Source organism: Papio anubis, chromosome 1, assembly GCF_008728515.1.
Source record: "Papio anubis isolate 15944 chromosome 1, Panubis1.0, whole genome shotgun sequence".
NCBI classification, from domain to species: Eukaryota; Metazoa; Chordata; class Mammalia; order Primates; family Cercopithecidae; genus Papio; species Papio anubis.
The window spans coordinates 159,019,013-159,043,961 of record NC_044976.1 but is presented as its reverse complement, the minus strand read 5'-3'; the positions used below and the strand labels follow the sequence as shown (position 1 = coordinate 159,043,961).

The 24,949-nt window shown below is 39.1% G+C and overlaps 1 protein-coding gene across 5 annotated transcripts in view; it reads right to left on the bottom strand.

The window, feature by feature from the left end:
• The window catches only part of KDM5B (lysine demethylase 5B), an 83,334-nt gene that overhangs the window by 12,459 nt on the left and 45,926 nt on the right, over positions 1-24,949 (bottom strand). For all 5 annotated transcript variants that reach the window (XM_003893288.5, XM_009189794.4, XM_009189787.4 and 2 more), the window contains exons 7-20: positions 23,629-23,738; positions 21,054-21,212; positions 19,049-19,168; positions 16,710-16,868; positions 15,612-15,793; positions 12,924-13,086; positions 10,715-10,834; positions 8,998-9,192; positions 6,181-6,362; positions 5,893-6,017; positions 2,102-2,252; positions 1,831-1,945; positions 798-1,153; positions 97-235 (exon numbers count right to left, since the gene is read on the bottom strand). In XM_003893288.5, the coding sequence (XP_003893337.1) occupies positions 97-235; positions 798-1,153; positions 1,831-1,945; positions 2,102-2,252; positions 5,893-6,017; positions 6,181-6,362; positions 8,998-9,192; positions 10,715-10,834; positions 12,924-13,086; positions 15,612-15,793; positions 16,710-16,868; positions 19,049-19,168; positions 21,054-21,212; positions 23,629-23,738 (2,276 nt within the window). The remainder of the gene's footprint in view (positions 1-96; positions 236-797; positions 1,154-1,830; positions 1,946-2,101; positions 2,253-5,892; positions 6,018-6,180; positions 6,363-8,997; positions 9,193-10,714; positions 10,835-12,923; positions 13,087-15,611; positions 15,794-16,709; positions 16,869-19,048; positions 19,169-21,053; positions 21,213-23,628; positions 23,739-24,949) is intronic.

Here is a 24,949-nt window from a genome sequence, read left to right as displayed (position 1 = left end):
TGTGCAGCGAGATCCAACATACTATTCTTCACAACTTTCCAATATTGCTCTTTCTGGATGCACTTACACATTCCGTATATACTTTTTAAAACCAACCTGCAGGGCCTCTACATCCTGAAGCCAGTCTCTGGCTCTCTGCACTGAGTCTTTCAGAGCTGCACCATTGGGCAGATATGCGGGGATCTCTTCGATTTCCCTTACTGCCGTAGCAAGGCTATTCAATGAATGTCGTGGCCTACAAAATGCAAACAAAGACTTCTTAGTATTTTATATGATGGTTCATTTTTCTTTAAATGGTTACCAAAAAGACTAGCATTTCAAAGGAAATTCAGTATGGCAAAGAAATTTTTTCAAATGGCATTGTCTGTTCATGTTGAAAATTATCTGCACTGTTTTCTTGCAGAACAGTGCCTACTGACTCTCACACATTTCTCTTTAAGACTCCTTGGAACCGTATTTATTAACTGTGAATTTAAACAGCTTCACCTATTTGTAAGTATTTTCCTCTCTCAAAGACAGGATATTAACAGGATCCAGGGAAATTTTATTAAACCAACTCTAGAAAAGGTGTATCCAATTGAATTATTCATTTTATAATCAGTAAAATAAGAAAAAATTAACATTCTTTTATTCAGGTCCCAAAGCAGCTCCAAATATCTCAGCTATTTCTACATGTCTTCCACATGCATAATAACCGCAGCTACTGAGCACATGCCATACACCAATTGTTGTGCTCTATGTTTAAGATGGAGAAAACTGTCCAACCTTCCCAAAGAAAGAGAAGTCTGCTTTTTCACCTGGCTTTGAGGAGACTCTTGGCTTTGTCGTCCCAGTGCTCTGACACTGTGAGCAGTTCCTGCAGCCGGGCCATAGCCTTCTCCACTGCCGAATACGGGGCCAGCCCTACCCCTAGGTCTATGAGACGTCTCATATCATCTAAAGTAAGGGAGCTGGGGTCTAGGCAAGCTTGCTGCACCTCTTCCAGCCAACGGGCCTGTTCCAAACGGATACGCATCTCAGCAAGCTGTGGAAGTTCAACATCAAATTCAAAGCTGACATCTAGCAAGTCCTGCAGCTCCGCAGCACTAGGCATTTCCTCAGACAGTAGTTTCTGACTATGCTGTTGAAAATCTTCTACACGATTCAAGAGATCCTAAAAAAATACACAGGTTATTGCATTAAAACAGTAATTTTCAGTAATTGGCTTCTTTCAAACTTAGAATCTTAAATTCATATTCACTGAGATACTCTAACATCTCATTTAATTTTAGTAATAATATAGGTAAATAAGATAATACATAAGCCAACTGACAGCAAACACTAAGCAACTATAACAGAGACCTTATCCCAACTCGAACTAGCTGAGGTTACTTTCTTTCTTTTTTTTCTGCAACCTCTGCCTTCCAGGTTCAATCGATTCTCCTGCTTTCAGCCTCCTGGAGTAGCTGGGACTACAGGCATGTGCCACCATGCCTGGCTAATTTTTGTATTTTTAGTAGAGATGGGGTTTCACCAGATTGGACAGGCTGGTCTTGAACTCCTGACCTGGTGATCCGCCTGCCTCAGCCTCCCAAAGAGCTGGGATTACAGGTGTGAGCCACCATGCCCAGCCAAGGTCACTTTCAAAGGAAAAATTTCCAACTTTATTTCCCCTCTGTGGGCCTACTATTATAATCTGTTTATATACACATACCACTCAATGTATTATTAAAAGCATCTGCAAAAAAATGTACATACTAATCATCAAAGATTACTTAGTAATGTCAATCGAGTTTATATACAAAATACAGCATTACCAAAGTATTCTCCCACACATCCCTCTATGGTTACCTTTAGCAATGGTGTCTGACTGAGGACACATGGAAGAGCATACAGCTGTGTTACAAACTGCCGGAGCTCATTCACTGTCAACTGATTTTGGGATTTCCCTCCACCAGATCGATATCTATAAAGACAAAGGCCCAAGGAAGCCATATAAGAATATATATATATATGTCCACCACACCCAGGTGGTCACAGAAATTCAAGACAGAAGGAGTCACAACAGGTTTCCAAACATAGGTGCCAAAGAATCCAAACTCACGCAGTCAGAAGCACATACCTAGTTTGCCTTTTGCCATTAAGCAATTGCTGCGCAACAGAGGCACACTTCTCTGCATCCTGTGTGACTAGGCGAAGGTGTCGCAAAAGATCATTGTCTGGGAATTTCTTCATTTCAGATTCTTCAATTAAAGCCTTGAAGCTGACAAGGCCTAGGAATGAAGAAAAAGTCATATTTTCTGTAATCATTATGTTTATTACTACTGGTATGAAATTCAGAGGAGATTGGTTTTGTCAGTTCTTGTCTAGAAATGTAACTTCAAATTCTTGCAATGCTTTAAATTATTAATAAATTTGTTGATTTGATTTTTCCAGGGTGGTGGCTGAACATGGAGTTTTGTTTTTTCTTTTTGAGACAGAGTCTCGCTCTGTCGCCCAGGCTGGAGTGCAGTGGCCAGATCTCAGCTCACTGCAAGCTCCGCCTCCCGGGTTCACGCCATTCTCCTGCCTCAGCCTCCCGAGTAGCTGGGACTACAGGAGCCCGCCACCTCGCCCGGCTAGTTTTTTGTATTTTTTTAGTAGAGACGGGGTTTCACCGTGTTAGCCAGGATGGTCTCAATCTCCTGACCTCGTAATCCACCCGTCTCAGCCTCCCAAAGTGCTGGGATTACAGGCTTGAGCCACCGCGCCCGGCCGAACATGGAGTTTTTTAAACTAGAGTTGAACTTAAATATAAAAATGCTAAGACCTGACATGTTTTAGGGCGGGTACAGTGGCTGACGCCTGTAAATCCCAGCAATTTGCGAGGCCAAGGCAGAAAGATCAGTTGAGGCCAGGAGTTCAAGACCAGCCTGGTCAACACAGCAAGATCTCATCTCTACAAAATTAAAGAACTTAGCCAGGCATGGTGGCACACAACTGTAGTCAACTATTTGACAACCTAAAGCAGGAGGATTACTTAAACCCAGGATTTCAAGGCTGCAGTGACCCATGACCATGTCACTGCACTCCAGTTGAGATGACAGAGCAAGACCCTGTCTCAAAAAAAAAAAAAAAAAAAACCTGGCATGTTTACAATAGACAAAAAGAAGAAAACAACTGACTTATGAAAGCAAAGTAAATATAAGTCTTACTGTGTGGCTTGAACCACTTCTTCCTCCTGCATTTTATTCTACAGTTAGTGAGTAACTAGTGTGCTCAGTTACTAAAGCACAGTAGACTCAGAGACAATGATATTGCTCCTTTCCCCTAAATAAAAGGGGGTGGAGTTATGTGTTGGGCTACAGAAATGAAAGCAAGTGAAAACACTCTGAAAGAGAAATGAACTGGTACAAAAACAGACACACAGACCAATAGAACAGAATAGAGAACCCAGAAATAAAAATGCACACCTACAACTATCTGATCTTCAACTAATCTAACAAAAACAAGCAATGGAGAAAGGATTCCCTATTCAATAAATGGTGCTGGAATAACAGCTAGCCATATGCAGAAGATTAAAACTGGACCCCTTCCTTATACCATATACAAAAATTAACTCAAGAGGAATGAAAGACTTAAATGTAAAACCGAAAACTATAAAAACCCTGGGTGACAACCTAGCAATATCAGTCAGGACATAGGCACAGGCAAAGATTTCATGAAGATGCCAAAAGCAACTGCAACAAAAGCAAAAACTGACAAATGGGATCTAATTAAAGAGCTTCTGCACAGCAAAAGAAACTATCATCAGAGTGAATACACAACCTAGAGAATGGAAGAAAATATTTGCAAACTGTGCATCTGACAAAGATCTAATATCCAGCATCTATAAGGAACTTAAACAAATTTACAAGAAAAAAATATTAAAAAGTAGGCAAAGGATATGAAAAGATACTTTTCAAAAGAAGACATACATATGGCCAACAATCGTATGAAAAAAAAGCTCAAAATCACTGATCATTAGAGAAATACAAATCAAAACCACAATGAAAGGCTGGGTGCAGTGGCTCACGCCTATAATCCCAGTACTTTGGAAGGCCAAGGCGGGCAGATAACGAAGTCAGGAGTTCAAGGCCAGCCTGACCAACATGGTGAAACCCTGTCTCTACTAAAAATACAAAAATTAGTTGGGCATGTTGGCGTGTGCCTGTAGTCCCAGCTACTCAGGAGACTGAGGCAGGATAATTGCTTGAACCTGGGAGATGGAGGTTGCAGTGAGACGAGATCACACCACTGCACTCCAGTCTGGGCAACAGAGCGAGACTTGGTCTCAAAAAATAAAAAAAAATTAATAAATAAATAAACACAATGAGATATCATCTCACACCAATCAGAATGGCTATTATTAAAAAGTCAAAACGTAACAGATGCTGACAAGGTTGTGGAGAAAAAGGAACTCATACACTGTTGGTAGAAGTGTAAATTCGTTCAACTATTGTGGAAAACAGTGTGGCGATTCTTCAAAGATCTAAAGACTGAAATATCATTTGAACAATGCCATTACTGGCATATACCCAAAGGAATATAAATCACTCCATTATAAAGACACGTGCATGTGCATGTTCACTGCAACACTACTCACAATAGCAAAGACATAGAATCAACCTAAATACCCATCGATGATAAGACTGGATAAAGAAAAATGTGGTACATATACACCATGGAATACTATGCAGCCATAAAAAAGAATGAGTTCATGTCTTTTGCAGGAACATGGATAGAGGTGGAGGCAATTAGCAAACTAACACTAGGAACAGGAAAGCAAATACTGCATGTTCTCACTTATAAGTGGGAGGTAAATGATGAAAACACATGGATGCATAGAGGGGAATAACACATGAACACATACAGGGGAACAACACACAGCTTATTGGGAGGGTAGAGGGCAGGAGGAGGGAGAGAGTCCAGAAAAATAACTAATGGGTTATTAATAACAACCTGGGTGATGAAATAATCTGTACAACAAACACCCATAACACAAGTTTATCTATGTAACAAACTTGCACATGTACCCCTAAGCTGAAAAGTAAAAAACAAAAAACAAACTATATTTTCATAAGAAAAGAGAGAGAGAGATAAAAAGGGTAGTAGTGACTTTCAAAGGTAATGACAAGTGCCAGGGACCTTAACCTTAATTAGAACTAAGAAGTGATAAACTACCATTTCAGAGACTCCTGATTTAGTGTCATGCTGCCTTTGTCACAAGATTTTTTTTTTTTTTTTTTTAAAGAAGATTTCAATGTCTTTGTAAGAAATGTGAAATTTTTATTTCTGAGACAAAAATAAAGGTTTCCTAACAATATCATTTTTGTTAAGTAAGTGATGTTGCACAACTCATATACCGAAATTTCACTATGATGTAAGGGCATCTGCATTATCCACTCGGTTTTAAAACCTTCTCTGCGGCCGGGTGCGGTGGCTCAAGCCTGTAATCCCAGCACTTTGGGAGGCCGAGACAGGCGGATCACGAGGTCAGGAGATCGAGACCATCCTGGCGAACACGGTGAAACCCTGTCTCTACTAAAAAATACAAAGAAACTAGCCGGGCGAAGTGGCGGGCGCCTGTAGTCCCAGCTACTCGGGAGGCCGAGGCAGGAGAATGGCGTAAACCCGGGAGGCGGAGCTTGCAGTGAGCTGAGATCCGGCCACTGCACTCCAGCCTGGGCGACAGAGCAAGACTCCGTCTCAAAAAAAAAAAAACAAAAAAAACAAAAAACCTTCTCTGCTGGTGCTCTGTAAACCTGGCTACATAGAGGGGATAACCAAAGATGAGGTCAGGCTGTTTCAAGAAATGTTTTGTTGACCTTAATTTGGTTACATCACAATGAGCCTCAATTTGCCAATCACCAAGTCACTTTATGTACCACATACTTTTCTTCTTGTTGATCTTTGCCTCCAAAGCTTCATTCACATTCAGGGCCCATTCGTTGTAAGATTCTGCTCGAAGCTTCAATGCATTCATCATAGGGTAGAGATCATCCAGCGTGTATCTATACCTGGAAATAATACCACCACACTTAGCTTTGAGACGTGTAGCTTTGGAGAAAACTAGATGTTTTATATTTAACATTTCAGCCCCAGAACTGCGATGTCATTGAGCTTTTAGTAAGGATCAACTGTTTTCCATAGGAAAAAAAAAAAATCATTCTTCCTACTTACCGCAATTTATATTTATAAGGTGGACAGGGACACAATTCTTTCACATGATGCAGGCAAACAAGCAGGCCAGGTTTACAAGAACAGGAGATGGCAGACATGAAGCATGTAGTTTTGCATTTTACACACTGACGTTCATCATCTGGCAATAGCTCAAAATCCATTCTTTCCGAATCAATCACTCCCTAGAATAAAGTATACTTTAGAGAAACCTCCAAAGGATAATATAACCCACCAGCCCAAGACAAGCATGCAGTAGTACTTGAGTTTAAAAAAAAAAAAAAAAAGGCCTTACTAAAATAGGGATGCATGATTTTAAAACATGTGGCATACAAGAAACAAATGACCTAGCAAATATAGGCAAGTTCATTTGTCTAGGGAGATCTCCTTTTTCAGACAAGGCAGGTCCTTATGTTTGGTCATTTTGATCTGAGTATGAACACAATAGGGCTGTAAAACTACTGAGGTTAGTTGTCTGTTCTACTCCAAATTAGCCTTGTCCACATTTTGGGTATAGACAAGAGCAAAAGAAAGGAATATGCTTCCTACTTCTGAGGAAATATGGAGAATCTATTAAAAGGACAAAAATAAAAGGAAAGAACATGGGACAAGTGGAAAAGACTATTATGCAGAAATTGTTGAGTTTGGGAAGATGCTGAGTGGTCTCTTAGCCTTTTACAGGAAGTTATCTGAAAGGATATCATTACCTGAATAGTTAGAAAATTTGTGCAATAGGAAAGACTAAAGCCATAATAAAACATTTCATCCAAAAAGACTGCCAGGAACAATAAGGTCTTGAACCAGTAAATTTCAACATAATCTGTACCACCGAACATCCAGAGAACCCTTCTTGGATATACCTTTTGTCATCCAACGACCAAACTTCTATCACCATTTTTTCCCTATCTAAAACTGGATCCTAATCCAGTCTTGAGAATGCCAGTCAGTTTATGAACCACTGGGCTTCTTTCTTTTATTCTCTTATACTGTATTTTAACCTTTTAACTATTTCATATCTGCCAAGTATATGGGCCAACAAAGATGAGGAAGATAACGAAAATGCTAATTAGATTTTGGTTTTATTTTTGAATTGGTCATTAAAAAGGACTTCATGGGATGGAGAGAGTTAAAATTTTTGTTTAAAATAAGATTAAGGACCAATTCTATGGATTTTAGTTGAGAATGAATCACGTAGTTCATACCCAATTTTAATGTGTAAATTCCATACCTGGAAAAATTCTCAGAGTTCTAAAAAATGAGCTACCATTTTTGATGTAAGACTTTGACGTAAGTCACTTAAACCCTCTGGACACTATTTTCCCCAACTGTAAAACATAAGGGGGGAAGGTAGGTGACCTGCTGTTAAACTATAATGGGCTGCAGAGAGCCAATATTCTGGGATTCTACCCAAAGAGGCACATTTAAAAAACAAACGAACAAACAACAACAACAACAAAAAAACAGTATTACTATTTGCAGACATTATTATTACAAAAGAATCCATGAAAAAGCTACTGGAAATTAAGTGACTTTAGCAAGGTCTCAGGAGACAAGGTCAATATACAAGTCAATTGTCTCTCTAAATACTAGCAATAAACCATTAGAAATTCAAAGCTTTTAAAAGTACAATTTATAACAGTGCCAAAAAACATGCAATATAAAATCATACTATGTTCATGAATTGGAAGACTCAATATTATTAAGATATCAATTCTCCCCCAAACTATTCATAGTTTCATGCAACGTCAATCAAAATTCCAACAGGAATTGATTTGGCAGGAATTGGTAAGTTGATGCTAAAATTTACATTTTAAAAAAAGTAAAAGAGATAAAACGAATTAAAAAAAAAAAAGTTGGAAGACTCATACTACCTGATTTCAAGACTTCTTAGAAAGCTACAATAATCAAGACCATTTGGTATTAGCAATAGAATAGATGCACAGATCACCAGAACACAACAGAGTCCAGAAATAGACCCATACTTATGTGGTGAATTGATTTTCAACAAAGGTGCCAAAGCAATTTAATGAAGAAAAGACAGTCTTTTCAAGAAATGCTGCTGGAAGAACTAGATATCCACATGTTAAAAAATGAACCTTGACTCATATTTTTGAAAAACAAAAATTACTTGAAATAGATGAAAGACCTAAATGTAAAACTTGATGACTTTGACTTTGTAGGAGAAAAATCTTTGTAACTTTGGATTAGGCAAGATTTGTTAAATAGGAAACCAAAAAACCATGATTCACACAAGAAAATAATTAACAAACTGGACTTCATCAAAATGAAAAACTCCTGCTTGCTGAAAGACACTGGTAGGAAAATCAAAGACAAGCCACAGATTGGGAGAAAATATTAGCAAAACGCCTATTGATTAAAAAAAAAAAAAAAAACAAAAAAAAAACACTGGTACGCAGAACACATAAAGAATTATTACAACAATCAAATTTTTTAAAAAATAAAGGGCGAGCCGAGTGTGGTGGCTCACACCTGTAAACCCAGCACATTGGGAGGCTGAGTCAGGTGGATAGCTTGAACCCAGGAGTTTGAGACCAGCCTGGGCAACATAGTGAGACCCTGTTTCTACAAAATATTTTTTTTAAGGGGCAAAACATTTGAACAGCTACTTCAAAGAGACATATGTACATGTGGCAAATAAGATAGTGAATAAAAATTAAAACCACGAGATACTACATCTATTACAATGGCCTCAAAGAAAATACGCTTTAAAAAGACTGCTTTAAATGATATTAAAGTGCGTAAGAATTTTACTAAATAATACCCAATGACAACATGCAGTTGGATTTCCATAAGCCTTACCAATTTACGGACAGTTTCCCTTAAAGCTTTCTCATCCTCAATCATAATGGCCATGTCTTTCTGAACAGTTGAAGCCACTACAACATCTAGTACATCAGCCTTGGAAGCCATCTTGCAGATCATCTCATCGTGGGAAAACACACAATATCGATGAAGCGAGCGATAATGCTCCACACACTGTCGGCCTAATGGCAGCTGTATCAAAAGATGGAAAGAACAAAATAACATTCATCTTTCTTCTATCTGCAAACACCTCTGACCCATTATCATCAAATTACCAAACATCACACTATGGGTCTTAACACATATCATTTACCAACCCTAAAACCAGACTCTGGGCCAGGTGGATGGCTCACACCTGTAATTCCAACACTTTGGGAGGCCAAGCCTTGCATGAGTCTAGGAATTGGAGACCAGCCTGCGCAGTGTGGTGAAATCCCATCTCTAGAAACAAATATTAGTCGGGTGTGGTGGTGCACGCCTGTAGTTCCAGCTACTCAGGAGGCTGATGTGGAAGGATTGCTTGAGCCTGGGAGGTCAAGATTGCAATGAGCCATGATTACACCACTGCACCCCAGGCTGGGTGACAGAGCGAGACTCTGTCTCAAAAAATTTAAAAAAACAACACATCAGACTCATAAGATTCCTAGCCTAGGCCCTAGGCCTTATTTATCTTTGCATACCAAAGATCTATAATGTTACATATCTTAATTAAAAAGTGGTTTTTTTAAAAAAAAGACCCAATGTATTAACAATGTATTAGTATCTACAACAATGTAGAATCTAATTAGAAGTATGACCTCATATATTTCCTGAAATCGTTGTGCTGAACTGGTAAGATCAACCTACTTCAGGGAATAATACTCCAAAAAACTACATAATGGAAAATAAGTATAGATATAGCAAGTACCATTATGACAAAATAATAATTCATTAGCTTTAACAACACTTAATCTAGATCTTTTTAGGTAAAAGTATTATTACAAATATAAAAATTAAACTTTACAACTAACTAAAACCAAATGTGTCCTTAAATTGCTGTACTGTAAATAATTTAAGCCAGTACTATACAAAGTATAGCCTTTAGACTGGAATTATTTATCAGTTTGCAATCAGATGCTGAGCTTCAGCCAGAATGTAAATCAACAGACTCCTTTCTTTATCAAGAAAATCTTGCTACAAAAGAAAACACATCAGCTGAACTAAGCAGTATGCTTAGGTAATTCATGCTTGATTTACACTGTGGTACAAGTGCTTTATCTCATTGTGGACTGGTAAATAATTTGCAGACTGACTATTTGAGCAGTAATGGGTCAAGGCAACTACCCGTGTGACATTTATTTATTTTTTTGAGACAGAGTTTCAGTCTCTTGCCCAAGCTGGAGTGCAATGGCATGATCTTGACTCAATGTGACCTCCACCTCCTGGGTTCAAGTGATTCTCCTGCCTCAGCCTCCCAAGTAGTTAGGATTATAGGTGCCCACCGCCACGCCTGACTAATTTTTGTATTTTTAGTAGAGATGGGGTTTCACCACGTTGGCCAGGCTGGTCTCAAACTCCTGACCTCAGGTGATTTGCCCACCTTGGCATCCAAAAGTGCTGGGATTACAGGCATGAGCCACCGCGCCTAGCCCACATGACACTTTAAAACATTATATTCAATTTCCTCAAGAAAAATAATAAATTTGAAAAGGTTCACTAAATTGCAATTACATACCCAATCAACAGTGCAGAAATTAACAGCCTCAGCAAAATTAAAACCCTGGTTAAAACCACTGTGGTAGGCTCTTGGAAATGTAATCACAAACTCCCCAGCACACTGATTAGTTCGGTAAACCTAAAGAGACAGAAATTGAAGATTTTTGAGTTTCTTAAAGAGTGACATTGTTACTAAAACCAATCTGGACACAGACTATTAGATAATTTCCAAAAAAAAAGGTAGCTTTCTGAAATTGAGCCAGAAGAAACAAATTACTATAGTAGAATATCACCTAGCGATACTAATTTATGTCACAAGATGGAGCAGTATCCCAGACTACCAAAGTTGATTAGTATCTGAACACAAAACAAAAATGTGGCCATATTAAGATTCAAAGTATAACTTGTAAAAACAGCTACAATTAAGAATATCCTAATATATTATTATTACCCCCAAATAAGTATCTTCTACCACCAATTAAAGAAATCCCACTCTATTTCAAGAATCTCATAACATACAGAGCTCCTCCTCATTTGGAACTCAACATCATTCCCTTCTTCCTACCACCACCCTCACCCCAAAAGTACCTATAATGCTCTAGGCACACAAATCCTTACACTGGGCTTATTATTATATAATAATATTAGATTTCCTTTTCAAGCCTCTATATTTCTACACCAATGCTTACCTAGTGTATGGTCCCCCAGAACAAAAGCATCAACATTCACTAGGATGGAAATGCAAATCATCAAGCCCCACTCAGACTAACAAAATAGCAGGATCAGAAATTCTAGGGGTGGAGACCAGCCATCTGTGTAGTAATACGGCCTTCAGGGTTCTGTTAAAAGACCCATCACAGGAACACCATATCTTCTACCTGGAATACTTCTCCTCCTTCCCTAACTCTGCCAAACATGTGATAATTTATCAGAGTTCCAGCTCCTACTACAGATGTCATCTCATTTATGAGCCCTTTCTGATTCCCAATAGTTATTAGATCAGTCTCATAGTTGGCACCACTGTCAAACGAAACCACCCTTTGATTATCTGTATAAGCATTATCTTTTACCTCGTATTGTGAATCCCTAAATGCACAAGGAGTTCATTCATCTATCTCTGTAGGTCCAGAATCTAACCCCAGGAGGTTTGCTCAATTATTAAAGAACCAGGGTCAGGTCTCAACTAAAGCAATCTACTCTTAACAAATTGGAAAAAACAGTCAACATAAGGAAAGAAAAATATCAATGAGAAAAATAACTACGAGAAGATGGTGAGATTGTGGTGCTTACTGGTGATTATTTTCTAAGCTATGGTCTATGCATAATTTATAATGCCTCAAATAAAAATCCTTTCTGTGGTCTCCACTGACTAGCCTATGAACCCAAAAGCATAAAATTTAGATCACAAGTTCAAGAATTCACTTTAACATTGTAAATGTATCACTGACATTTGATTTAGCTAAGGTGGACTCTTCATACATTTCAATATGGCCTCCCGAATATCTTCAGAGTATTCTCCAAAAGGAAGCCAGTATAGTTGTGCACCACATAACAACATTTTGGTCACAGACAGACCACATATCAATGGTGGTCTGTAAGATTATAATACCGTATTTTCACTGTACCTTTTCTGTTTAGATACAATTAAATACACAAATCCTTACTATTGTGTTACAGCTATCTAAGGTATTCAGTACAGTAACATGCTGTACAGATTTGTAGCTCAGCATCTATACCCTATACCATATAGCCTAGATGTATAGTTGGCTACACCATCTAGGTTTATGTAAGTACACTCTATGAGGTTCACATGACAATGAAATCACCTAGCAATGCATTTCTCAGAACATATCCCTGTTGTTAGGTGTCACTTCATTTAGCAACCTCTAGACTTTTCCGTCTAGACTGTGAACCCTAAAATACAAGCTCAAGACCTTGAAATAAATTTTCACATACAAATATACTAAAACCAATGAATTGCAATTATTATTTGCAAAGGAAGGCTGTTTAGCAATCTAGTTACTAGCTGCAACAAATTAATTTTTATGGTATCTAAGGATCCAGTCCCACTGAGTAAATGTACAGTACCGCAGCAAAACAGCTGTTTCTGCTATCAAGTTATGCTATGGAAAACACAGAATCAAATCAACATCATAAAAAAGTGAATAAAAAGGAAAAAGAAGTGGTAAATTAAGCTTGAGTGGCAGAAGGATTAACCCAGAACATACAGGCACTTCATGAGTCATCAGGGTATTGGGGTTCATGATGGTCACAAGCTGATGGAGGAGATCTGGCTGGGAGACAAAGAGTTCTGGAGCTAGTTTCTTCATTACATTTTCTAGCTGCTCAGCAGCATATCCTGGGACTCCATACCAGGTTTTTGGCTCACCCCTGGAAATAGATTATAAAAATAAATCAATCTGCAACACCAACACAAACAAAATGGGTTACCAGTTCATATTTTTCAGACTTGGCTTTGTAAGACTACGCTACAAAGGAAACCGCAAACTGACAAAGTATCATTAGAAATGTGAATGTGGGCCGGGCACAGTGGCTCACGCCTGTAATCCCAGCACTTTGGGAGACCGAGGCGGGTGGATCACAAGGTCAGGAGTTCAACACCAGCCTGGCCAACATGGTGAAACCCCATCTCTAACAAAAATACAAAAATTAGCCAGGCATGGTGGCAGGCACCTGTAATCCCAGCTACTTGGGAGGCTGAGGCAGAAGATTCAGTTGACCCCGGGAGGTGGAGGATTCAGTGAGCCAAGACTGCACCATTGCATTCCAGCCTGGATGACAAGAGCAAGACTCCACCTCAAAAAAAAAAAAAGAAAAAGAAAAAGAAATGTGATGTGAACATATGTAATACATTTTCCCCCTTCAAGTATGAATGAACAGAAGACTTTCCATTTGAGGTCCCTCTCCCCCCTCCCATTTTTATCTGATTCTTTAGAAAATGCAGACACCTAGAATTTCTTTTTTTTCTTTTTTTTTTTTTTTTTGAGACTGAGTCTTGCTCTGTTGTCCAGGCTGATGTGCAACGGCGCAGTCTCGGCTCACTGCAACCTCCGCCTCCCAGGTTCAAGCAATTCTCCTGCCTCAGCCTCCTGAGTGGCTGGTATTACAGGTGTGTACCACCATGGCCAGCTAATTTTTGTATTTTTAGTGGAGACGGGGTTTCACCATGTTGGCCGGGCTGGTCTCGAACTCCTGACCTCAGGTGATCTACCCACCTCAGCTTCCTAAAGTGCTGAGATTACAGGTGTGAGCCACCGTGCCCAGCCAGTATCTAGAATTTCTAAGAATATAAGGTATCGTATTCACTTCAGGATATGTTGTTACCACAGTTTCCTAAAGCAACTGACAAGGGAAGGCAACTCGCCATTTTTCTTTTCCCTTGCCCATTCTGGCAGACTGGGTTAAATCAAACACTAATAAGGCAATTAGCATTTCTAAGGAATTCTTATTCTTCAAAGGACTTTAAATTATCAAACAATTTATCTGTATCATCCCTGTGAGGTATGGTAAATATAATCTTCATTTTACAGCTGGGAGCAACTACCTAGGGAAGTAGAATTAATTCTATACATATATATGCCAATTCTCTTTCTTGTGGTACATCCTCAAATTCCTTGTGTGAGGATTTGAGTGAGTTATAGATTTTCAAATATTTTTATATTTAGAAGAAAAATAGAGAAGAAAACAGATGTGAAGAAATGGCTTGAAGAGTTTAAAAAGTAAAGAAGCCCAAATATCTGCACATCCCTCCCACCTTGCCCCCTCAATGCACACACAAAGATAAGGCTCACTCTACTGTGCGTAGTGATACCTGAATTCAGCACAACAAAAGAGGCTGGTCATCACACAGACCTAGAGGACACTGTGGTACTACTAAAATTCACACTTCTCCCAAAAGGGTATCCAGGCTACCACTGGCCATCAAATTCTAAGTAAAAGTAACTTTTACTTAGAATATGCTTTTTCTATAGGTAAAGACTTCTTTTTGTTTTGAGGCGGAGTTTCACTCTGTTGCCCAGGCTGGAGTGCAATGGCGGGGTCTCTTGGTTCACTGCAACCTCTGCCTCCCGGGTTCAAGTGATTCTCCTCCCTCAGCCTCCCAAGCAGCTGAGATTACAGGTGCGCACCACCACACCCAGCTGATTTTTGTATTTTTAGTAGAGACAGGGTTTCACCATATTGGCCAGGCTGGTCTCGAACTCCCGACCTCAGGTGATCTGCCCACCTCGGCCTCCCAAAGTGCTGGGATAAAAGGTGTGAGCCACTGTGTCCGGCCTAGGTAAAGACTTTTTTACTTCAGATAAAAACTACCTTTTCCCCCAGAAATACGTTGTTCTTGCAAAGTAGTGTGTGTGCAATTTCAGGGAATTCATGGATGCTCTAGGAATCTTAAGAACCACTGTCTTACCCAGGCACAGTGGCTCACGCCTATAATCCCGGCACTTTGGGAGGCTGAGGTGGGCGGATCACCTGAGGTCGGGAGTCCGAGACCAGCCTGACCAACATGGAGAAACCCTGTCTCTACTAAAAATAGAAAAAATTAGCTGGGCGTGGTTGCGCATGCCTGTAATCCCAGCAACTTGGGAGGCTGAGGTAGGAGAATTGCTTGAACCTGGGAGGTGGAGGTTGCAGAGAGCCGAGATCGTGCCATTGCACTCCAGCCTGGGCAACGAGCAAAACTCCATCTAAAAAAAAAAACAAAAACAAAAAAAAAAAGTCTAGAGAACCACTGTCTTAACTTGTCAGGACGCCTGTTCTAATAGAAGTGAAAAACCTTAGGGAAAAAAAAGTAGTTCATTACTCTTTAGACACAGTTAAGACACATCTGCACTGAAAAGGAAAGTTTTCCTATCCAGCTTGCATACTATTCATGGGTTCTTTTTGGAACTTCTCACCAGTGCAAGTAGTTAATTGAATAGCTCCAGTGGTCTTCAATATGCCAGCAGAACGAAGAAAAGCACATTCCCACATACAACCAAGGAAGTTTCATGCCACATATATCAGCAGTAATATGTGCAAGGACAGACTGCTCCATCACTGGCATGTTGTTCAAATTCCAGCCACTATCAAGATACTCCTAAAAATAAGAAGACAAAAGAGGATAAAGGTTTAGCTATATAATGCTAACATTTTAGAACTCTGTTTCAAAAGGCCAGCTAAAAATATTCTCCTCCAAAATAAAAAAAGAAATGTGGAAGAAGAGGGGCCACCATGCTGACCTTCTAGGATGCTCAGAGATTTGTTTTGCCCAGTTTTGAGCTTTGTGTAAAGGGATTTATACAGCATATACTTTTGTATCTATCTCTTTTTAAATATATATAGAGGAACATAAGCCATGAGTCCACTTTAACAAAGTTCAAAATCAGGCAAACTAATCGATAGTGTTAGAAGTCAGGATAGTGATTATCCTGAGGGCATAGTGCTTGTCCTGAAAGAGGAAAAGTAGTGAAGGAGAGCAGGCAAAAAGGTAACTTCTGGGGTGCTAGGAATATCCTATTTCTTGTTTTAGTTAGTGCTGGTTACATGGGTGTGTTCAGTTTGTGGAAACTCATCAGGCTGTATACATATAACTATGTACTTTTCTGATCATATGTAATATTCTCAAAGAAAACTACCAAAAAAAAAAAAAAATCACACTTTCCTACCAAGATAGAAATAGAACTCTTCCTAAGACTAGTTCGCTAGTATGGAAAAAAATACTCAAAAATATTAAAGTTCAAAAATAAATAGACCTGGTCTCAGTCCTTCAGGTTTTCTTCAGAAAGAGAAACCAAGGTTATAAAATCTGAAGGCAAAGGGTGGTAAGTAATTCTCCCCTATGACCACAATACAGGACATAGTTAGGACTAGAATTCTTCTGTAGGCTCTTTCTACTTTTCTTGAAATCATTAAAAATCTGGTAATTAAGGATTTGCTCAAAGTAATCATAAGTTACTTCAAGTCAATCAAACAGACTTTCAATACCTCAATTTCCAAGCCACTTATATGCCTACCTCTTCCTCGGGTGAAAGTTTGATTTTCCCATCTCGGACAGGAAAGCCACTGCCAAATTCCTTTGAGGCAATGTCAGCTCCATATTCCACTGTGACATCCTCCTCAATAGTGCTTACCAGTCTCCAAAATTCTTTCTCAACAAGCTCTGTGGGGACCATCTGGAAATACAAGGAATAGAAAAAATTAGTTCCCTCACAAACTGTCTGTGACCAATTAAGCTTAGTGATGGGAATCAAAGAACAGCACCCTACGGAAAAATTGTGTCTAGAATATTCTATAATTGATCTTAGGCAATTCAGAAAACCTCTACTGTCTAAAAGGAATTCATGTTCCTCTATCACCAGCCATGCCACAACTGTAAAAGGGAGCCAAGGAAAGCAATTATTTATGACTTGGAGATATTTCTGTGTTTCAAAAAATGTAACAAACTGTATAGTAATAATGGTTAGTTGTGTTTGAATAACGTATAGTACTGTACAGTTGATAATAGCACAGTAATAATGGTTTGTTGTTTCAATGATGCTTTTATACTTTGAGATGCTTTCAAATACATTACCTGAGTCCATCCTTTCATTCTTTTCACTGGACCCATCTGAGAGCAATGTAGGCAACCAACACAAAAAAGACAGTATAGGCCAGGCGCGGTGACTCACGCCTATAATCCCAGCACTTTAGGAGGCCAAGGCAGATGGATCACGAGGTCAGAAGATTGAGACCATCCTGGCTAATATGGTGAAACCCCATCTCTACTAAAAATTCAAAAAATTAGCCGGGCATGGTGACAGGCACCTGTAGTCCCAGCTACTCGGGAGGCTGAGGCAAGAGAATGGCGTGAACCCAGGAGGCGGAGCTTGCAGTGAGCGGAGACTGCACCACTGCACTCCAGCCTAGGCGACAGAGCGAGACTCCATCTCAAAAAAAAAAAAAAAAAAGACAGTATATAGCAGTGATCCCCAATGTCCCTGTTTTTGGCACCAGGGATGGGTTTCATGGAAGGCAATTTTTCCATGGACCCCTAGGGAAGGGCAGGGCGCAAGGGCTGGGAGGTGGGGGGATTAGATTCTCATTAGGAATATGCAACCTAGATACTTTGCATGGGCAGTTCACAATAGGGTTTGCCCTATGAGAATCTAATGCAGCTGCTGATCTGACAGGAGCCAGAGCTCGGGTGGTAACGTCTGCCCACCAATCACCTCCTGCTGTGTGGCCCTGTTCCTAACAGGCCACCGACTGGTACTGGTTCATGGCCAGGTGGGGAAGGGGTGGTTGGAGACTGCCAGTATATAGGATATGACAAAAGGAGCAATTTGTAGCAGCACACCCTTAGAATAAAGAGTCACCAGATTAAATGTCAATCTGTTGTTAATCTGGTGTAAATCTAGAGGCAGGTAACATTTAAACGTCTATCCCTCAATGTCCTCATCTAATATTTCGTCAAAATATACAGTTAACCACAAATAGAAGAGGTTACATGCAAGTCATCAGGATTGGTTAAGCAAAACATATTGGCAAATATAACACATATGGAAGTCAAGAGAACTGAAAATTCAAATGGAGTATAAATTTAAGTCCATTAAATAAGCAAACATTTTAAGTAACTAATAGCTGATGTTAGAGGTGTTGGGGAAAAACAAGTTCACTCATACATTGCTGGGATCCATAAATTGCTACAGCCACTGGGATGGAATGAGGGAGAATGACTCTCATCTGACTTCAATAATCATCCCAAGAAAATCATCCAATTAAAGAGTACTACATGCATTAAGGGTTTGCTGCAGTGCTTTATTAGTAGTGACAAAAATCATAGTTTAAATATCTAGAATTAAAGCACTACATTTTGGTGTACTCATTTGATGGAATATTAAATGCTGAATGGAAAATGCTTATGCTTCAAAGTACATAAAGGGGAATTAAAAATGGACTCATCCTGAAATTTATACTACTAACTTATGATTACATAACAATATACAACAAATGTGTTCCCAATGCATAGTACACTCCTTGGCACATAGCAGTCATTTAATACATTTTGTTAAGTATTCTTTATATTTGTTGGACCAAAACGATTGCTGATGATTTTCTTTATTAGTATTCTATTACTGGTGCTGTATGATCAGTGTGGAAGAGGTATCTTTAGAGAAATCCTAAAATAAAAAATTAGAATGCTTTTTAAAGTATTGTGAAATTTTAAATACCACAAAACAAATTAAAGGTTTCATTCTGCTTTCTGTGTGATAATGCCTAATAGAGTGAGGCCTCAACTAAAAATCCGTCTTCAGGTACACTTTTCTCCAAAAGCTATTAAAATCCTAAATCGAAGCAGTATATATGTACATACATGGACCGGCATGTTGAAGTAATCAGATTTGAACGCATCTGCCATTTCCCCAAAAGTACGGAGGGTATAGTCCCTGGCTGCTTGTTCAAAGCCAAATGCTTCTTGTGGCTTACTACATTCCTGAAAATAAAAAAGAAAATTATGATCTAGGTGACACTGAAAACACCAAGTATACTTGGTCAATCATCAAGCTAGCAGATAGAAAACAAGGCTTTGTGTATTTTACTGCTATGCTAGGTCTATATTATAAAAATAAACCTGCCTGAAAAATGTGGTTATTTTAATAAGCAAATGAAATACATTTTATTTATTTGCTAATGAGCAAATAAAATGTCAATTTTAACAACCACAACTTGGATAAATTTACATACTTATAAGAGGCAGGCTAAAGATTCGACTTCCTTCAAAATCAAATAATGTTTTCAATACTGAAAATGAGAGTAATAATGTTCTCCTGGGAGTTAAAATTATAAAATCAACATACAATAGGTCAAAATAGAGTTAAACCACTTGATGGAAACAGAATGGCTCTCAGGCCAGCAATATTTGATTATAATCTAATACTGGGAGTTAACAGGGGCAGTATAAGCTGCCTTAGATCTTCGTGAGCCAATAGACTTAAATATTCCAGATCCATTGATAAGGTCATCCCTATTACAAGTTATTAAATAATTTATCTAACATCCATGACCCCCTGCCCTGTCCTATGCTTAATGATCTCCCATTGATGGAGACATCCTTATGTTGTAACATAGCTACATGGAAAAGCACTCAAACCTTTATATCCATGCTATACTTAAACCTCCTTACTGTTATATTACAATTCAACCCTAACAAGGGTAATAGACTGACTGCTACATAATATTAATACAAAATAATCCTAATGGCTGGACGCAATGGCTCACACCTGTAATCCAGTCCTTTGGGAGGCCGAGGCAGGCGGATCACCTGAGCTCAGGAGTTTGATACCAGCATGGACAACATGGCAAAACCCTGTCTCTACTAAAAAATACAAAAATTAGCTGGGCATGGTGGTGCAAGCCTATAGTCCCAGCTACTTGGGAGGGTGAGATGGGAGGATCACTTGAGCTGGGGAGGCGGAGGTTGCAGTGAGCTGAGATCACACCACTGCACTCCACTGTACTCCAACCTGGGTGATAGAGTGAGATCCTGTCTCAAAAAAAAAAAAACCTCAAAAAGATAATCATAGATCCTTTTCAGATTTTACCAATGACAGCATGCACTATTAAAAACATCAGTAATCACAGTGCTACATGAAAATGTCTCTATAAATGAAAAAAGCAGATTACTAAAATTACTTATATAATGTAGCTCCATTTGTTTAAAATAGAAAAAAGGCAGGATGAATATACACCAAGACATTAACAGTGGTTATGTATGCACTGTGAAAGCATAGCTCTACTTTTTAAGTTGTTCAGTGTTTTAATAATTCTTGCAAAGAGCATGTAATGCTTTTTATAAGAATTTTTTTTTAAAAAGATAGTTATTACAAATTATTTTCTGCCTCTTAACTACCCACATACATTGTGGAACTCACTTCTAAGACCTCTTTCCTATTCAGGTCCATCCCAGTTTTCTTCATGGACCTCATTACTGTCGACTGCCAAATCTAAAACTCAAAGGCAGGCCAAATGAGGTGGCTCAGACCTGTAATCCCAGCAATTTGGAAGGCCGAGGTAGGAGGATTATTTGAGCTCAGGAGTTCGAGATCAACCGTGGGCAACATGGTGAAACCCCTCTGTACAAAAAATACAAAAATCAGCCAGGCATCATGGCATGGGCCTGTAGTTCCAGCTACCTGGGGGGCTGAGGTGGGAGAACTGCTTGAGCCAGGGAGGTTGAGACTGCAGTGAGCCATGTTTGTGCCACTGCACTCCAACCTGGGCAACAAAGTTAGTCCTTGTCTAAAAATAAAATAAAAAATAAATAAAACTCAAAGGCAAAGAAAAATGCCCTAAAAAAATCTTCTACCATTAATTATTACCTGAGCCAAACACTTAGGACACCTCCAGTCTCCCTTGGGAACATCATGGAGAGGTGGGATCAAGCAAAAGGTATGGTAACTGTCATCACAGCCATCACACAACAGTAGCCGGTCTTCATCATTGCCACTGCCACATAAGAGACAGACATACAGATCCACCTGTAGCAATACAAATGGGTACAGAACAAAGGAACATGATCTATTATTTCATTTTCTAAAATTCTAGAAATGAAATGGATCTGAGGCATAATCTAGTCTCCACATCCTGCTACAAATGCTTCAACCTCTATAAGGGATATTTTAAATAAAAATGCTTCACTTTCTATGAAGGATATTTCACAATACCTCATGCATACCCAAATATAAGGTGGAATCTCCTAGCTCTCTCAATTGTCATATGTTTAAAGTTTGTTATTTAAAGTTTTTAGTAGGTTCCAAAACAACAAGATGCTAAGGTTACAGGCCAAGTGTGGTGGCACATGCCTGTAGTCCCAACTATTTGGGGAGTTGAGGCAGGAGGACTGCTTGAGCCTCGTAGGTCAAGGTTGGAGTGAGCCCTTATTGCACTGTTGCACTCTAGCCTGGGTGACAGAGACCCTGTCTCAGAAAAAAAAGAGAAAAAAAAGACACCAGGTAATAAATTACCAACCTAACCAAAAGTATAATTTGTGAAGGAAAATATAATTTTTCCATATTTAAAACAAAACTGTTTTTAAAGTTCCTGGCACAGTGGCTTAAGCCTGTAATCCCAACACTTTCTGGGGGCCTGGTGGGACTGCTTGAAGCTAGGAGTTTGAGACCAACCTAGGCAATATGGCAAGACACTGTCTCTACAAGAAATTTAAAAAAGAAAAATTAGCTGGGCATGGTGGTGCACACCTGTGGTCCCAGCTACTTAAGAGGCTGGGGCAAGAGGATCCCTTGAGCCCAGGAGTTCAAGGCAACAGTAGCTATGATTGTGTGTCACTGTACTCCAGTCGTCTCTAAAAAAATAAAAATAAACTACCACTTTTAATTCTACTTAAGGGGTCATGGTTAAGAAGTTCCCCTAATGCCCAGTGATAAGGCATAGTTGTTACTTTTTTTTTTTTTTTTTTTGAGACGGAGTCTAGCTCTGTCGCTCAGGCTGGAGTGCAGTGGCCAGATCTCAGCTCACTGCAAGCTCCGCCTCCCAGGTTTACGCCATTCTCCTGCCTCAGCCTCCAGAGTAGCTGGGACTACAGGCGCCCGCCACCTCGCCCCGCTAGTTTTTTGTATTTTTTAGTAGAGACGGGGTTTCACCGGGTTAGCCAGGATGGTCTCGATCTCCTGACCTTGTGATCCACCCGTCTCGGCCTCCCAAAGTGCTGGGTGTATTACAGGCTTGAGCCACCGCGCCCGGCCAGTTATTACTTTTTATCAGGTACACTGTATTCCCCCAAAAACTCGTATGTTGAAGTCCTAACCCTTGGTACCTCAGAATGTGACTATATTTGGAAATGAGTCCTTACAGAGGTAATCATCCAATATGACTGGTGTCCTTATAAGGACAAAGATATGTACAGAGGAAAGACCCTGTGAAAGACAGCCATCTACAGCCAAGGAAAGAGGGCTCAGAAGAAATCAACTCCGCCAACACCTTGATCTCAAATTTCCCAGCCTATACAACTGTGAAAAAATAAATTTCTGTTGTTTAAGCAACTCAGTCTGTGGCACATCCTTATGGCAGCCATAGCAAACTATTACTCAATACTAGAAAGCTGAGAATTCAACTAAACGGAGAGTCTAACTGTTTCAGTATATTTACTGTAGCAAATAAAAATCTAGCTCTGTCAGTTTTCTGATTGTATTGGGGAGAGGGGGTGGGGCAGAAGGTGACATTTATGGAGAGAACACTCAATTAGAATAATTTCTAGTTCCATGAAAAAAAGCACTGTTTCAGGCTCTCAGAAGGGGGTAGAGAAGAACCAGATCCTTTCTAATGCCATCAGGCTTTACTTTTAATAAAAGTTTTCCACAGAATAAACAGCTCCCAGCCCTCTAACTCTGCCATGCCCTCCTCCCTACTCCCAACTGCTTTCCTTTGTTCCTTTTCTTTCTCTTCCTTCCTTCTCTACTTCCTTTTCATTCCTTCCTTCCTCTTCCTTCTTCCTTTCTCTTTTTTGTTCCTTCTTTCCATTTCCTTCCTTCCCTTTGCTAGCTGGAAAGTTGGAAAACACTAACTTGGATTTTTGAGCTAGCCTTCAGCTCATGTAGAAGGGAGCTAGTGAATTATGAGCAATTCTACGTATAATGAGCTAGATTACAGTTCATTATTATTCAGTGCTAAAACTGAATGTATTCCAGAAAATGGCAGTCAATGCCCCCTCCAGATGTTACTACCATCTTTATAGTACGATCATGTATTTCCTCATTCCTCATTTATTAACTAATACTACAAACTGACTTCAAAAGATATTTTTATTGTCAGACACTAAGTTAAACAATCTTATTTAAAGCACAAATTTAAGTTTAAACTTGGGGGTAAAGGGGATTAAAGAAAGGAAGGGAAGAAGGAAAATAGGAAAGAAAAAGGAGAAAGGGAAATGTCACTCACAGCATTGGTGGCCTTTTTAGATCGACTCTTGGGCTTTTCCTTCTCATTTTCTACAATATAATCTTTCCTCTCAATAGGTTCTTGCTTGATGCTACTCTTCATTTCTTTCTCTGTAGGAGGCAATCCAAAATTAGCTCTTTCTGTACAATGCTTTTTTCCACTTCCTCCCTCAACTGATCATCTCCCTCCCAAAGCACATACCGTACACAAACACAATTTCATGTGTGTTTTCATTTTAGTAGCAATAGCACCCAGTATACTTTATTCAAGGGCTCAAATGCTGATTACTTTATGATAAAATGCAAACTCTTGTGCCATTTGAATTTCAGGATGTAGGTTACTTCTGAAGATGTCTCTCAGGTTTGTATGCTTTCAAAATAGGAACTAAAGTTTTCTTAAGACCAACACATAACATATACTGATGAAATCAAATTCCTCTTGGCCATGACTATAAGGAGACCAACAGTTCACCAACTATACCTCCTCCATATAACACATTATCTCTCCATGTCCTGGTCATCCTCCTGGTCTCCAAATTCCTGGTTCTGAAAACTAAGAAGTTTGGCAAAAACACTGGCTATCAATTACTGAACTATCATGTGGTAGGCATTGTGCTCAATGCTTCCCATAAAGTATTTAATCCTTCACAACAAACCCATTTCAAAGGTCAGAAAACTGATGTTAAAGTAAGTCAAGAAACATCTCTAAGGTTACATAACTAGTTAGCGGTTGTGCCAAGACTACTGTATTACTTTATATTGTACTTTCCACTGCATTGTGCTGCCTTTCCACTACCTCAACTAATCCCTAGGTGGAACACATTTTATTAACTTCTTAATTTGTATGTGCCTCATATATAAGATTTCTCTTAAGAGAATCTCGGGTGCTGACAAGTTGATGGGTGCAGCACAGCAACATGGCACAAGTATACATATGTAACAAACCTGCACGTTATGCACATGTACCCTAGAACTTAAAGTATAATAATAATAAAAAAAAAAAGAAAAAAAGAAAAAAAAGTGCTGTGAATTATAAATTCGATCTCTTTTAGTACTCTTTAAAGATGCAAATAAATTTCAGAATAACTTAAAAAAAAAAAAAAGAGAATCTCAAATCCACCTCTCAGTGACTTACATCAAGTGATAGCCAGGCAAGCAATTAACTACAATTCAGATTTAGGAACATGTCTGTTTGCCTTGCCTGAAATAAATCTGTTAGACATTCGGTCAAAGGCACCTATGTTTTTCACAAATTACTTCAAGTAACTGCGTTGAATCAAATTTCAAAGTAGCAACTCACTAGAGCTGAGAAACTCATCCAC